This window comes from Odocoileus virginianus, chromosome 17 (assembly GCF_023699985.2).
Source record: "Odocoileus virginianus isolate 20LAN1187 ecotype Illinois chromosome 17, Ovbor_1.2, whole genome shotgun sequence".
NCBI classification, from domain to species: Eukaryota; Metazoa; Chordata; class Mammalia; order Artiodactyla; family Cervidae; genus Odocoileus; species Odocoileus virginianus.
The window spans coordinates 59,011,884-59,028,060 of record NC_069690.1 but is presented as its reverse complement, the minus strand read 5'-3'; the positions used below and the strand labels follow the sequence as shown (position 1 = coordinate 59,028,060).

General features: G+C 51.3%; 1 protein-coding gene across 9 annotated transcripts in view; it reads left to right on the top strand.

Annotated features, from left to right (window-relative positions):
- CEP112 (centrosomal protein 112) overlaps positions 1-15,130 on the top strand; it is a 303,426-nt gene extending 288,296 nt beyond the window's left edge. For 6 of the 9 annotated variants that reach the window (XM_070480127.1, XM_070480129.1, XM_070480124.1 and 3 more), the window contains 3 exons: positions 10,306-10,407; positions 13,561-13,625; positions 14,683-15,130. In XM_070480127.1, coding sequence (XP_070336228.1) covers positions 10,306-10,407; positions 13,561-13,625; positions 14,683-14,686 — 171 coding nt within the window. In that variant the 3' untranslated portion in view covers positions 14,687-15,130. The other 3 variants (XM_070480128.1, XM_070480126.1, XM_070480130.1) reach the window with 3 other exon arrangements.
- The last annotated feature ends 1,047 nt before the right edge of the window (positions 15,131-16,177 follow it).

Here is a 16,177-nt window from a genome sequence, read left to right as displayed (position 1 = left end):
TGAAATGCCCCCAGTTCTCTGCATTTCTCTCCTCTCCTGGTTGGCCCCATAACCCTTCCCTCCCCTCCTGGTTCCCTGATAGCCTGAAGCAGGCTTGGTAGAGCGTCATTACTAGAAGTGGAAATCCACCACAGAGCTCCCTTGGCTTATGATGAGGTTGCATCCTGATGAACCCATTGAAGTTGGCAATACTGTAAGCTGAAAATTCATCTAATATACCAAACCCACTTCTGTTAGCCTACAGTTGGGTAAAATCATGTAACATAAAGCCTAGTTTATAACAGTTTGAGTATCTCATGCAATTTATTGAATACTGCCCTGAAAGTGAAATTCTTTCAGACTGGTTTGTCGGCACACAGAGGTTATAAGAATGTTGGCTGTTTCCCCTTGTGATCACATGACTAACCAGGAGCTGCTGCCCAGCATTGCAGCAGCCCTGGAAAAGATCAACATCCAAAGTATGGTTTCCACTGAATGTGTATCACCTTCACACCACTGTAAAATCAGAAACTTGTAAGTCGTTCCATCATTAGTCGGGAACCATCTGTATTCACATTTCTGTGAATTACTCGATCACATTATTGCTGATCTCTTCCATTGACTTGATTTTCTAATTTGATCTATAGACGTTCATTTTCTCATGAACTGTGTCTGTGAATGGTTTGTTAGATACGTTGCAAGGGCTTTCTCCTAGTTCTTATCTTTAATCTCTTTATCCAATATTTTAATTTTCGAGAACATTATCTTCTGTTTTTTTGCTTTATGGTTTCTAAGCTTGCTAAGGAAGGTCCTCACTCCCCCAGGATTATAAAATATATTCTCTTTTATTTTCTGCCATTACTACTGAGAGTTTTGTTTTATGCATTTTGACTCTTTAATCCACTTCAAATTTATTGTCATATGCCCTATGGTATCAGGATTATAATAGAATGTTCCCCCAAGGAAAGGTCCATTCTCTCACCTGTGGACTTTGTGAATATATACACACATGGCAGAGGAGAGTCTGCCGAGGTCACTGAAGTTAAGAATCGGTGGCTGTGAAGCAGGGACGGTATCTCAGATCACGCAAGCAGTGAGCTCAGTCTAACCACGTGGCTACGTCAAGGGCAGAGGCCCCCTCTGGGCTGGAGGCAGAAGACAGTGATCGAGGTGGGGCCAGAGAGGCTCAGAGAGGTGCCGGGCAGGAGGGAGGGCCCAGGTGACACCCAGCAGGGCCGGGGGCGTCGCTCTGCAGGGAACTGGACGCTGTCCACCAGCTGAAAGCGTGCCTCCAGGGGAGAGTCTGGCCCTCACCTTTCTGCCTCACGAGACCAGAGCAGAGGAGCCACGAGCCCCTCAGCCTTCTCCTGGAACTGGGAGGTGGTGGGCTTGTGTTGTTTCAAGTGCTATGTTTGTGGTCATTTGTTACAGCAACCCTAAAACTGGTACAGGGATCTTAATTCATTTCCAAAAATATACCCAGTTATTGGAACCATTTATGGACCGAGATATTCTTCCCCTATTTACTGGAAATGCTGCTTTGTCAACAATCAGATTTTCCATTTGTACGTGAATCTGCTTGGGACTTTGTATTCTTTCCTGACCATCAGCTTCCTGTGCCAAGATGAGTCACAGGGTATGGTGCTTGGAGGCAGGGACTCCGGAGCCCCAGGGCCCGGGTTCAAATCCCAGCTCTGCCACTTCCACGTCCAACAAATCAGCTTACTTTTTTTGCCTAGGTTTCCCTGTCTTGAAAATGGGTTAATAATAACACCCACCTCATAAGATTGTTAAGAAGATTGTCAATTTCTACATGTCATTCCCTCACAAGGGCACTAGTGCATAGCAGCTTGTGTTATCTGTGGGGAAAGTCTTCTGTCATCATTTTTTAGGATTGTCTTACTTATTCTTAAGCATTAGTACTTTCACATGAGTCTTAGGATACCTTCTGTGTTTTAAGATCTCACTGAGGGTTTGGTTGGAATCACTCTTACTGCACTTCACCAGTCAGTCTTGGAAGAATTAATGCCTTTGCGTCTGTTTGCATTTCCTTAGATCTCCTTCTGTATCTTGAGTCCAATTGAAATCTTTTCTTCTATGGACAGTGTGCATTTATTATTAGATTTATTCCCAAATACATCATGGCATGTTTTGCATTTTGCACAGTTTTGCACAGTTGTCGCTGTTGTTCAGAGTCACACTGACACTTGTTTGTATGTATCCACCCCAACCAGAGCAATTTATGGTTAGCTGCTTCATCCTCTTTTGTGGCTGAGTAACAGTCCGTTGTGTGTGGGCACCACGTCTGTATGCCGTCATCTGCCGGCGCGCACTGAGGCTGCTTCCATGTCTTGGCCGCTGTAAATGGTGCCGCCGTGGACAGGGTGCGTGCGTCTTTTCCAAGTATGGTTTTCCCTGGAATATATGCCCAGGAGGGGCGCTGGGGGGCGTATGGTAGCTCTATTTTCAGTTTTCTGGGGCGCCTTCACTCTCTTCTCCACAGAAGCTGCGCGAGTTTACATTCCCACCCACAGCATCAGGCTCCCTTTCCCGTTCCTGAGAGTTCCTGCTGCTTCCTGAGAGTGTCTGCTTTCTGTGACAGAGAAAATCTGTGGGGTTTAGACCCACACCTCCATTATAATTACCTGTGTGCATGCTTGGCCTTCCCGCTAGACTGAGATGCCCATGAGGGCAGAGGGTGTAGTGTGGTAGGAACACACACATACGTGCATCTACATGTTTGCCCATACACACACACATGTCCACGTGTGTACGTGACACGCGGGGAGCCTCTCGCACGTGTGGCACGGCACCATCTCGCCCTCGGGTCCCGCACGCGCTGGCGGGCTGCCGGGGGAGCCTCCACACCTGTCCCCGGCCGAGTGCCAGCCCGTCCTCCGTGGACCAGCAGTGCTGGACCGCATGCAGGAGAACGAGTGACATCTCAGCAAAAGCGGAGCGGCAGACGCCCCGCTGGCCCGCCCGGGGCCGGCCGTGGGTCTGACTGGTGCTGTCAGAGGGGCTTGATCCCTTGTCAGCCTCTGAAATCCCAGGAATGCTGCTCCCCGAAAGCTACCTGCAGTTGAGCGGTTTTAGGGTTTTCTCTGCCTTCGTGGTTATGAATTATATGGACTCTAAGTGCTTATCTACAAACTGAGGGTTTTCCAGGTTGGGGATCCGAGCTATGAGAAGAAAACTGCTGAAATGCAAGGCACTGGGGTAACAAGGGCCCCCGGGTGTGGGCAGGAGTTTCCAGGCCTAGACTCGCGCTACTGTGCATGTTGGACGCTCCGCACACCTGGAGGCCCCAGCTGGCCAAGGGCGAGGCCCGACGTGAGAACTGTTTACCAGTCAAAAATAAAACTTCCTAAGGGGCTCATCACCAACTTCTATTGAAGCGCGGTGATGTCCCCAAGTGTCCCGGGTGCAGAGCCCCGTCTGAAGGGCAGACCTTCCCAGGTGGCCCTGGAGAGCCCGGCCGCACGGCCTCTGCCTCCGTCTTCGCGGTTCTGCAGGTTTATCCTCAGTGTCCAAATGTCAGAGCTCATCTTCATCCCCCTTCCATGTTGTTTGGATGCATGAAATTTAACACAGACCTGAACTATCAATAACCTCAGATATGCAGATGACACCACCCTTATGGCAGAAAGCGAAGAGGAGCTAAAGAGCCTCTTGATGAAAGTGAAAGAGGAGAGTGAGAAAGCTGGCTGAAAACTCAACATTCAAAAAACTAAGATCATGGCATCCGGTCCCATCACTTCATGGCAAACAGATGGGGAAACAATGACAGACTTTATTTTCTTGGGCTCCAAAATCACTGCAGATGGTGACGGCAACCATGAAATCAAAAGATGCTTACTCCTTAGAAGAAAAGCTATGACCAATGTAGACAGCATATTGCAAAGCAGAGACATGACTTTGCCAACAAAGGTCCATCTAGTCAAAGCTATGTTTTTCCAGTAGTCATGTACGGATGTGAGAGTTACACCATAACGAAGGCTGAGCACTGAAGAATTGATGCTTTTGAACTGTGGTGTTGGAGAAGACTCTTGAGAGTTCCTTGGACTGCAAGGAGATCCAACCAGTCCATTCTAAAGGAAATCAGTCCTGAATATTCATTGGAAGTACTGATGCTGAAGCTGAAACTCTAATACTTTGGCCACCTGATGAGAAGAACCTACTCATTAGAAAAGACCCTGATGCTGGGAAAGATTGAGGGCAGGAGGAGAGGGGACACCAGAGGATGAGATGGTTGGATGGCATCTCCAACTCAGTGGACATGAGTTTGAGCAAGCTCCAAGAGTTGGTGATGGACAGGGAGCCCTGGCGAGCTGCAGTCCATGGGATTGCAAAGAGCTGGGCACTACTGAGTGACTGAACTGTTCCTAGAATTAATTACCACCGAATCCCCAGTGATTTTAGTCACAGTTTTAGACAATCCGTAACAGATAGCAACTCAGAAAATACTGCTTTATTCCCCCACCCACTGCCCTGAAACTGTGGCCATTCTGCAATTCCCTGGGCTTCCCCACTTGGCTCCCTGGGCATTTTCCCAGGCTTCTGGGACTCCGGACTTCTGGGCTTCAGTTCTGTCCGGTCAGATTTAAATCATGGTTAAGGCTCGGTGGGCCCATCTCTGTCCTCCTTTTAAGAAGTTTTATAGAGGTCACGACACCAGGACAAAGAAGTGGCCCAGCGCCGGCATGGGTCCCCCGAGGCTGCAGCCCCGCCTGCCCCTCACACCCCGCTCCCATGTGCTCGGCTCCCCCGTGTACTCTGGGCGCGTCCAGGCCCAGTGGTGGCAGACAAGACGGGAAGTGTTTCCCAGACACTCCTCTGACTCCATGTGACATTTCCCTCAGACTGGGTGCCCATGCTTGAAGAAGACCCTGAGGATCCAAAGAGAAGGAATTACTGGTCATGCTTCGTTCACGTGAAGTCTGCGATGAGGGGAGAAAAGTGCAGAGAAGCGAGAGCCTGGAGCCGGCCTCCATCGCTCGTTCGGCGCGCTCAGGAGCGAGCGTGCCGCTCTGCATTGTTGAAGTGCCCAATGTATGTTACTAGTGCTTTAGAGTGAAAATGGAGGCGACCACTGGAGTTTGTCTCGTGAAGCCGGTTGGTGGTTTTGGGGAGGTCGGGCAAGGCTCGCTGCGAGGGGCCCCGTCCTTCAGTCGTGGCTCTCCGTTGGTTGGTACCTTGCTCGCAGCAGCAGGAGCCACAGAGAGCGGTCAGCCCTCTACTTGAAGTCCGTGAACCAGGGGCATTTTCCGGGCACGGCCCCGCAGGTGGTCCCGGGCAGGCCGCTGGCCGACCACCAGCGAGTGGGCTGCTGCATGCATCGGTCTCTCATCGATGAAGGCATGTGGGCAAGGCCCCGACGGCGCCACAGAGGCCAGGGGCGGAGAGTGGTCACCGAGGCGACGGCGGGAATCTGTAGCTGACCCACCGAGACTCTGTGTGTGTGTGTCACTGTTGTTTACTCTCTGCAGCCTCTGGGTGCAGAAAGCAGGCTGCACGGGGCCCACGGAGCCGGAGTCTGACCCAGAGGAATGAGTGCATCCAGTCTGGTTGAGTCAGCAAGAGAGATGGGGGAGCACTCCCCCTTACTGGGAGCAGGGACACCAGGTGGGCAAGGAGGCTGGTGACGGGGGCGGCTCGGTCCGGCTGAGCCACCCAGGCCGTCAGCCAGCGCGGCGTTGTCACCGGGCATCCTCGTCACCGGCTGGTCGACCCGGCCAGCTCATCGTCAGGCGCAGAGTCCAGGCCCTGGCAGTTTTCACGTAATCCGTTAGAAATGGCTGCTTGAAACTCACACTGGTTTAAACAATGAGAATGTTTTGTTCCGTGTAACTGAGACGCAGCGCTGGCTTCAAGGGAGGCCTAATCCAATTACTCAAGTGATGTGACCAAAGGCCAGGGGCTCATGTCCATTCTGAGGCTGTTTCCTTATCGTTGGTTCCGTTCTCAGTGAGTTCTCTACCTCGTGGTTGTGGGACCACCGCGAGCAGCTCCTGGCCTGCGTTTCCAGGCCCAGACCACCGAAGAGGAAGCCCCTGTCCCAGCAGCTGCTGTGTCACGGCCCGCCCTCCATCCTGGCCGGACCTTGAACAGTGGGCAGGGCCAGGCTGCCCGAACGGGGTGAAGGAAGCCAGCCCCTCCCAGGTCCTGAGGCCCGAAGACAGGGCCGAACATGGGAGAAACATCCAGCTGCTTCCACTGCTGGGCCTCAGCCCCCAAGGCCCTCCCATCCTTACCTATTGTCTCGGCAGCGGAGGAGGGCCCGGCTTGCCAGGGAGCCAGCGGGCCAGAGCCCAGCAGAGCAGGCATGGAAAAGCCTGCGATGTGGCAACAAAAGTCATTGAAATCGATGAGGCATCATGGACAGGTTTTCTCAAAGTTGGGGGCGGGGAGAGCATTGGCACAATGCAGGGTGAAATAGCATCTCTATTCCAAAATCTCAGACTTATTGCTGCCAAAGTGAAAGTGAAAGTCACTCAGTCGTGTCCAACTCTTTGTGACCCCATGTTCTATACAGTCCATGGAATTCTCCAGGCCAGAAGACTGGAGTGGGTAGCCTTTCCCTTCTCCAGGGGACCTTCCCAACCCAGGGATCAAACCCAGGTCTCTGGCATTGCAGGCGGATTCTTTACCAGCTTAGCCACAAGGGAAGCCCAAGAATCCTGGAGTGGGTAGCCTATCCCTCCTCCAGGGGATCTTCCCGACCCAGGAATCAAATTGCAGGTGGATTCTTTACCAGCTGAGCTCTCAGGGAACCCGAGGTCAGTGTTCAGTGCGTGTGCAAGATACAGGGTGGGGAGGGAACTGCCTGGAGGTCTCAGTCACCACTTGAGCTGCCCGGAGATGCTCCTGAGAGAAGCCGCCAACGGTCGCAAATAAAGCAAGCACACACCTCAGAATTCCATCCAAGGAAGAAAAGACCCTTGCTGTTTGTCTTCACATACAGATTAGATAGCTAAAGTTTTCACCATAGCAGGTTTGACCTTCAGGACCAGTGAACAGGCAGGACCATGTGTCACTGTTCGTCATATTATCTGCACACAGTGTTTGGGGCCTTTATTTCTAACTTTAGAGAGTGGCGTTTCTCCATCACTGAAGTCAAGAAAAAACCTGTGCCATGGAGGATGGAGGGTTAGGGGGTAACGCTGCTACCCCCGGCGCTGGTAGAGGGCTTTCTTCTTCGTCTTGTTTACTCTCCACCATGACTTCTTCTCAGACGTCATCTGAATATGTTTCTAGATCTCAGTACATTTTTAATATGAACAAAATCTTCCTGCTCTTGATTTGACCTTTGTTGGCTTGATGTGTTTTAAAGATGTGGGCAACAGTTTTATGAAGAATGCGCAGAGACATTTGTGGAGAAGCACATGGTGAGAATGATGATGAGGAAGATGAGGGCGCCTCCTTTCTGCTTGACCAGCACGAGAGCTCCTCCACCTGCGCTGTCTTGGGGTCGTGTGGATTTTGTCTGAGTCAGGAGCAGCACACTCAAGGCTTTTAAGGAGAGTTTAACCAGATTATTTCTAACACAAATTCTACTCTCACGTCTGTCCAAGTGGACCAGGCCAAGGTACTGACTCATCCATCTGTGAAAACAGAAACTGCAGCCTCTATTTTTTATTTGGCCACACCACAAGGCAGTTCAGGGCCTTAGTTCCCCTACCAGGGATCAAACCCTCAGCAGTGAAAGCGCAGATTCCAAACCACTGGACCACCAGGGAAGTCGCCAAAACCCCAGGCTCTCTGCAGGTGGACTGCCCCCTGGCACCCGTTTCCTGTCTCACCTGGCACAGGTGTGGTGCTGGTCACAGGAGCCCAGCTGTGTGTCTCTGGGTATGTTCTGCTTCCTGTGGACTCCAGCCCATGTATGTTGAGAGGTTGGCAGAGATGCCTTTTGCTGTTTTTCAGTCTCTCAGTTGTCTCCGACTCTTTCAGACCCCGTGGACGGTAGCCCACCAGGCTTCTTTGTCCATGGGTTTTCCCAGGCAAGAATATTGGAGTGGGTTGCCATGCTCTCCTTGAGATGAGATGAAATGATAGGTTTAGTCAAAGGGTGTTGTAGAAGCAACAATGAATCACAGCCACCCTGCTCACTCCCCCTACCTCAACATTCAGAAAATCACCAGTCCCATTCAGAAATGAAATTTTCACTTTTTTTAAGAAAAAGGAGTTAGCATAAGATCCTTGCTAGATTGAGAAAAATATAAGCAAAAATCAAATTAGAACATAGACCAAATGGGAAATTACTCAAGAAGCAGGGAAAAGTTCAGAAAAATTACAGTTCTTTGAAACAAATAGTTGTTCATAATGCCAAAGCATTTAAAGAACACACTGATGTGCCTGTCTGTATGAGAGAGAGAAATTGGACCAGAGCAATTTTTTTTTTTTTTTTTTTTGGACAGGAGCATTTTTATACCCAGCAAGTTGTCTTTTACACGGACAGGCTGTGGGCAGACACTGCAAACAAACAGGGACAGAGAAAACAGAGCAAAAACATGAGTAATTTTTAAAAGCAGTCAGTTGGGGCTTCCCTGATGGCTCAGAAGTAAAGAATCCACCTGCCAACACAGGCAGAGGAGACACAGGTCCAACCCCTGGTCCGGGAAGATCCCACATCCCACAGCAACCGAGCCCGTGGGTCAGAGCTGCTCTGGAGCCCCGGAGCCTCCCCGGCTGAGCCCGTGTGCCGGGGGCCCCTGCTCAGCCACGGGACGCCCACAGCGCGCCCAGAGAGCAGCCCGTGCCCGCCACCACTAGAGAATGCTCAGCCACGGGACGCCCACAGCGCGCCCAGAGAGCAGCCCGTGCCTGCCACCACTAGAGAATGCTCAGCCACGGGACGCCCACAGCGCGCCCAGAGAGCAGCCCGCCGCCACTAGAGAATGCCCTTGCGGCCGTGAGGACCCAGCACAGGAAAAGTAAGCACATAAAAGTATTTTGTAAAATAAAACAGAGTAGTAGCTCAAAATTTCAGAGCCAGTGATGAATGATAGAGAAAACAGTCAATATATCATAGCCTGTGGGACCTTGCTAAGGCTGCCCCTAAGGTCTGATTTACAAGTTGTGTGCTTTTCTTGGTGTTTGCCTTTCATTTAAGTCAGCTGATGTTACTATTGGACTTAAGTCCAAGAAGATAAAATGGGAAGAATCAAACATTTCATCAGTGGGGAAGATCATTTTCATCCTTTTTCTTTTCCCTTTGGATATAAATCACAAGATTATAACATACCTCAAAAAATACTTTGCCAAAAATTTTTAAAATTACATTCAAGAACCCTTGCTGTGGGACTTTAGTAGGTAGTAAAATAAACTATTAGAGCACATTTCTTCCTTAATTTAGTCTAGTATAAGAGACTTTTGGAATTAAAGGCTAGTAATTTTAACATGCTCAATAAGTCCATTGACTTGTCTAATTGAACTCAGTCACACTTATTTTCACAGTCTGGGGCCTGTTTCCAGGTGTGTCCAATGAATTGTCTGTGGGGTACACTGAAACTCAGCTTTAATATCCAGTTAAATCCCCACAACACATGCAACAAAGTCTCAAATTCCATAGCATCTCAGATCAGGAGAAAGAAAAAGAGAGCTGGAGAAAGACAGCAGGAAGGACACACTCAGACTCAGGCCCACAAACACACCTCTTCATCCTGCTCAGACACACTCTTCCAGACTCTCCTCCACTTTCGGGGCCTGTTTGTAGCTTGGCGAGCCACCATCTTCTCCTTGACGAGCCCAGTGGCCACCCGTGAGCAGAACAAGACCTGGACACATTCTGGAGGCAGAGGGAAACTCGTGGATCAGACACACTCGTGGTGATGACGGTGCTCTGCTCTGGTCCACGTGTTCGGGGACTTGCGACGTGGCTGTGCAGGTTTCCCTTCACTGGCATCTTCATAATCCCATGATGGTACCAGACACCCAGGCACTGAGCCAGTGTGGGCTGTGGGCTGTCCTCAGCGCAGCAGGACCACCATCCACTCCCCGGACAAGAAGAGGAGCAGGATCAGCATCACGTGTGCACCATGAGCGGGGACACGTGTGTTCCTTGCTTGGTGCTGAAAACTGTGCTAACAGGGATTTCAGGGAAACAAAATGCCGTTACAGGGACTGCCTCTCCCAGACCCTCGAGGACAGACTGAGTTCCTTTTCCGTTTGTGACTGTGTTTCCCCGTATCACATGCCAGTTGTCTGGCTTCTGACCTCATATAACAAACTTACCTTTGTAATGAATGGATATTTTTCTGTGATTCCTTAAATTCAAACCAATCATTTCTGTGGCTAAAAAAAACTGCTGTTTTTTCACTCTAGATAACTTACATACGACAAGAATATGAAACAAAATTTAAAGGGTTGATGCCGGCATCTCTAAGACAAGAACTTGAAGACACCATCTCCTCCCTAAAGTCACAGGTAATTACTAGAAGTCAGGAATGTCCCGAGGGTTCAGGTGGCATGCATATTTTAATTAATAAACTTATTTCTGAACTGGTGCCAGAAATCAGTGTCATGGAATAACCTGGTACCCAGGATGAAGTGTTTTGTGTTTTGGGGAGGTTTTAGAATTTTTCTGACCATTTTAAGAACTCTCTGCTTGATAAGACTTTCTTGAAAGCATCCTTGAAATTGAAAAGTTCAGTTATGGTTACTTTTATTTACAGTCCACATTCCAATACAGACTCACCCTTTTATTCTTGGTACCAGGCCCGAAATGCCATCACTTAGCACGTTGCTAACTCCTTATGATGTGAACGTGTGGAAAAGTAAAAAACATGGCTAAGTTAGAAGTGTTTTTATTCTGATGTATTTTATATGATTATTAGAGATAAGAAGATGCATTTTAAGATCAAAGCAGGGTAATGACATGGTATTCAAACAATTTGGTTAAAGATTTCTGCTGAAACATGTAATTCTTGGTAGTTTATAAAAAATAAAATTGACTTCAGTTTTGATACTAATTCAGTTTTGATACTAAGACTTCCTGGTCTTCCCTGATGGTTCAGCGGTAAAAAATCCACCTGCCGGTGCAGGAGACTCAGGTTCGATCGCCGAGTCGGGAAGATCCCCTGGAGGAGAAAACGGCAACCTACTCCAGCATTCTTGCCTGGAGAATCTCATGGACAGAGGGGCCTGGCGGACGGCAGGCTACGGGGTCACAAAGAGTCGAACATGACTTAATGGCTGAGTGTGAGTGCGCAAAACTTCCTACAGAAGTTTTCTCTAAAACACGGTTTTATAAATTGTTGTATATATTTTATAGATACATAGTTTTTTAGATTCTAGATGGGTACTTTTTAAAAAAATCAAATGTTTTAACTCAGTGTGAGAAAGAGTTCACATATTCCCATTTCTAAAACACTTAGAAACTTAAAACATACTTTTTTTTTCCTGGAGAAGCTCTGCAAGAGAAAAATTTCTCTGCTTTCTGTGCCAAGAACAGTGTCTGCCACAGAGAAGGCGCCCAATACATGTATGTACAAAGAAAACTGATAACCAGTTCAATGAGAGTCACGTTGTCTGTTTACATGTGTGAGGCGGATGCGTGGGGCACGCGACCACTGTGCCTTCACTGTTCCCCCAGTAAAAGCCTCTTACCTGAAAACCGGATGCCCGTTACATCCATCCTTGCGCTACGGTTAGCTCCCTTCTGGAGCTAAGGAGTCTAGCCGTGCTCACGCCTACTGACAAAAACAAGCGTGGCAAAAGAGTGTTAACCTAGAAGGCGTTGCGTGCGTGCTGAGTCTCTCAGTCGCGTCTGACTCTGCGACCCCACGGACTATAGCCAGCCCTCCAGGCTCCTCTGTCCATGGGATTCTCCAGGCAAGAAGACTGGTGTGGGTTGCCCTGCCCTGCTCCAGGGGAACTTCCCCACCCAGGGATCGAACCTGCACCTCCTGCGCCTCCTGCATTGCAGGGGATCCTTTACCCCTGAGCCACTGGGGAAGCCCTTAGAGAGGGTTACATCATCTTTATTTACATGAAAAGCTCTCCTTCAGGTGTGGTTCTCCCCTAACTGCATAGGAGCCCTTCCTCGGCCGGCTGTGTGGGACCTAGCACCTTCAGAGGGGTTATTGTTTTAGAAAGACAGAAATCTGACATCCACCTGCAGGGCTTCCGTTATCATTCATATGGTTCACTGGAACAGAAGTGCTTCAGTTCCTAAACCTGGACGCTGACCCAGAAGGCGAGGGCTGTCAGCTGCATGCGGGCCCCGCGTGAGCAGCTGCGCGAGCCCCAGCCGGGCAGAGGGAAGGGTCAGTCTGAAAGCACAGGTGCCCGTGCTTGTGAAAATTGTTGGGATTCTGGCTGCAAAGCATGCTGGGGGCAGGGAGGTGGCTGTCCCTGGACCTCATGAACTGTCCCGGGGTGCCCTGGGGGCACCAGGAAGACTCGAGACCCGGGTGAGGCGTGTGCCCCTTGAGATGAGCCCTGCACGCTGCTCCTGCTGGCAGGCTGCCTGCTTCGCCAGCTGGCCTCTCGTGCATAACTGCGGCTCGGGAGCCACCGTCGCCACGATTTCATTCAGAAGGGGTGAGGGCACACAGCTCTGAAGTGATTGGGTGCCACCGACTCTGACTGCATTGAGAGACAGCATCGGTCATCGGAAAACCACTCCTGAGTGTTGTATAAGGTGCCTTTGAGTTTCCTCCTGGCACACGTGTCTTCAATTGTGCGGCACGGGGCCCAGAGCCGGCGCTCTGCGCTTCGGGACCCCTCGGCCGTGCCCTGCAGGCCTGGGGGCAGCTCAGGTCCCTGCGCCCCTTGCCCCGGCTCCACTGGTGGGCTGTCAGGGCCGGGGCCCCGGGCGGTACCGGCCCAGAGCTCAGGGCTAGGCACCTGTCCCAGCATCAGTGGCTTCATGACATCCCATGGCCTTGGCAAGTGGCTGTCGTTCACCCCGGTGCACAGGTGAGTGTCAGAAGCAAAAAGAACTTTCTAGAGCCGTGGGAGCCACGCCAGGAACTGAGTCCAAGTTGGCCTGATCCAAGCCCAGTGCACAGCAGAGCACCACCTCCGCAGCCCTAGGGGTCCCGGGGGTCTCCTTCCTGCTCACTCCGTCCTTCCGTCAGCAGCTGGGGGTGCCAGCCACGTCTCTGCCCTGGAAAGGAGACGGGGGCACACAGGTGCTCCAGTGCCCCCAACCCCGCACGGAAGGGCTCTCACACAGGCAGCTGGATAATCGCTAACAGAGCAGGAGAGCACGGCGGCGGGGCGGCTGACCCGCTCGCAGGCAGAGGAGGCGAGGTGGGCAGGACCCGAGACCCTGAGCCCGGGAGTGGGCCGTGGGCAGCAGCCCTGTGTCAGGGCCCGCGCTCGGGAGGACGAGGGGCAGAAGGCAGTGCCGGAGGAGGCGGAGACAAGCCGCCAGGATGGGCCGGCCCCCTCATCTCCGAGATGCGGGCTGTGAGCCGGCCACTGCAGCCTGTGGAGGTGAGGTGGGTGGGGGCCGGGGAGGGGGTCAGTCGTGGAGCTTCACGGGGGCCTGCCTCACCCCAGGGTCGGCGACCCTCCCGTGTTGCCAAGGAAACCGCCCGCGCCTCCTCTCACCTGGGGCCTCTTTTTCAGGTTAACTTCCTGCAGAAGCGGGCGTCTGTCCTACAGGACGAGCTGACCGCCTACCAAAGCAGAAGGTACGGCCGCCCACAGGTCTCTTGACCACCTGCATGTCTCACCCGTCTAACCCGGGGGTCTCCTGCCCGAGAGCTAGAGTCTTCATTAAAAGGCACAAATTATCAGTGTCAGAAAGGCTAATTTTTAGGAAAGAGCCTGTATGGGAGGACCCCGCCCCCCGCCCCAGCGTCGTCGTTGTGCTTCGTCAGCGCCGCCCGAACGAGCCCAGTGGCGCCTGCCGGGCCTGGGCTGCGGCGGGGTCAGGTGCTTCGTCAGCGCCGCCCGAACGAGGCCCAGTGGCGCCTGCCGGGGTCAGGACGGCGTGTGTTCTGCAAGCCTGGCTGCAGGTTACGGAGCAGGTCTCCCCCCTGAGACGGCGGGCTGACGTGGTCCTGGTCACCCACCGCTTCAGGGCCCGCGTCCCCTGGGCTCAGCATGGACGCAGGAGCTCCCGGCCCCAGAGGTAAACGCTCAGAGAGGTCACCACGCTAGCCAGGACCCCGGAATCCCCAGGGCCCCCGTCTCAGGGACGCAGGAGACCTTCTGGTCAAAGGCTCTTGAGACGTCACTGACCTGGGTCCCGTTTACCTGCCCCAGCTGCCTTCCTCCTGTTCAGTGAAAAGCTGAGCCGTTTGTCTGGCATCGAATTAAAAGTGAAAACTTGGAAGGCCCTGCCATACATGACTCAGGTGAATAGCAGGGACCTATGAACCGCACGGGGGACTCTGTGCAGTGTCTTGTAACAGCCTCTAAGGGAGAAGAATCGGAAAAAAGCACATATATAATATATACACACACACACAAATCAGTGAGCCATACAGCTGAAACACACAGTATTGTAAATCAACTAGACTGCAATCGTTTTTTAAAAAGTGAAAAAACTGTGACTCATTCACTTTTCAAAAGCTTCTCTTCCTTGGTATAGACAAGACTTGATCCCTTCTGGGTGTCGATGATGAAGTTTTGACATCAAGCAGCCCTTCCACCCCGCATCCAGCTCCTCCTGAATTAGAGCATATGTGACTTTGGACAGGCCAGGACGCCAAGAAAGCCGTAACTCTGGGTTCTGCCTTTCAGGTGACCATGTGGAGACCCCCCGGGTCACCCCAGAGAGAGCGGTGGATCCAGCCATCCCAGCCGCGCTGCAGATTTCTTCCAGCAGGTTTGAAGATTCGGATATTGTTAAGTAAACTGTCAGACCAGTGGCATTTTTTGATACTTAAATGTAATTAAGATCATAAAAACATCCATCACTCATACACCAATGGCTGGTTTTGTGTTTTTGCCTATTTTTTTTAACATTCCTTTATTTCCTCTTTCCATATTTGTGTGCATTTGAGTGTGTCTTGAGAATTGCTGATTTGGGGGAAAGAAATGATTTGTCGCAATGCCTCGTGGATGCTTTTGCATAGAATTTTACCATTTGCCGCTGCTCCAAATCACATTTGTAGCATCATATCAATATTTTTAACATGTTTGCATTATCTTCATGTTCATATATTATTAAAATATTATTTTGTACTTATCAGTTTTATTTGTACATTTTTATTGCACCTCATAAAGATGACATGGTATTTTTTTCCCTGGAAAATACTGACCATCTCAAATCGTGGTATGGGGAAGAAATATCTATGTCAGGTCAAAGCTCACATCCACATGCGGCGTGTTTCTTGAGAATAAACTCGCTGAGTCCCTGCCGCGGGTCCAAGTCCCGGTCATGCTGGTCTGCAATCTCCTCTGGCCTCTGGGGGCAGAGCAGGGTATCAATTCCGTGTGGCAGCTGTGGTGTTACTGTTGCCTGCTTGATCTCTGAGTTTATGGCTGTGGTTTAATTATAACCCCAATGGATGGATGCTCCTTACGGAAGCCTCTGAATGTCGAGATGGGTTGGGAGGCTGCTCAATACCCTGGCAAGTGATGGTGGTATGAATTTGTTGGGTCCGCCGTCCTCGCGGAGAGTCTGGCGTTTTAGTGCCCACCCAGAGGCCAGGAAGCAGCGCTGTGCTCGCGGGCCAGCCCCACCTTGCCAAGGAGATGCTAGACTGCAGCGGACGGTCACGTTCTCTTGGCTGCACTGGGCTGCGTGCCTCGGGCCCTGTGAGCCGCTTGAAAAATCTGGGCCGTGGGCGGGGCTGGAGTCATCTGGTTTACTGCGAAAGGACAGGGCAGGACGTTTATTTACAGTTTTTCAAATTCTTTTCTCTTTCCCACGCCCATCTTCCTCATCTGCTGCCTGAGGATTAATTACCCGTTTTGTGCTGTGACTGAGACATGGGGGTGATAAGGGAGCAGCAGATTTTACTGCCGCGTCCAAAGCCAGGCCCAGGTCAGCCTGACCGCTGCCTGCTGGCCGCAGGCGGTGAGCAGCCTTGCGCTCTTGCGCTGAACTGTCTCGGCCGGCACCTCACTGCCTGCAGAGGTTCCCCGGCCCCTCCTCCAGGAACACTCTGGAAGCTCGGGTTTTCCTTGCCTGTAAAATAAATGGTAGCACCGGCCTAAAGACTGTTTGGGAAAAAGCGAAATTGTGTCGGGTGCTGTAACGACGACCTGACCAGGGAAGGCGTTGGTACCA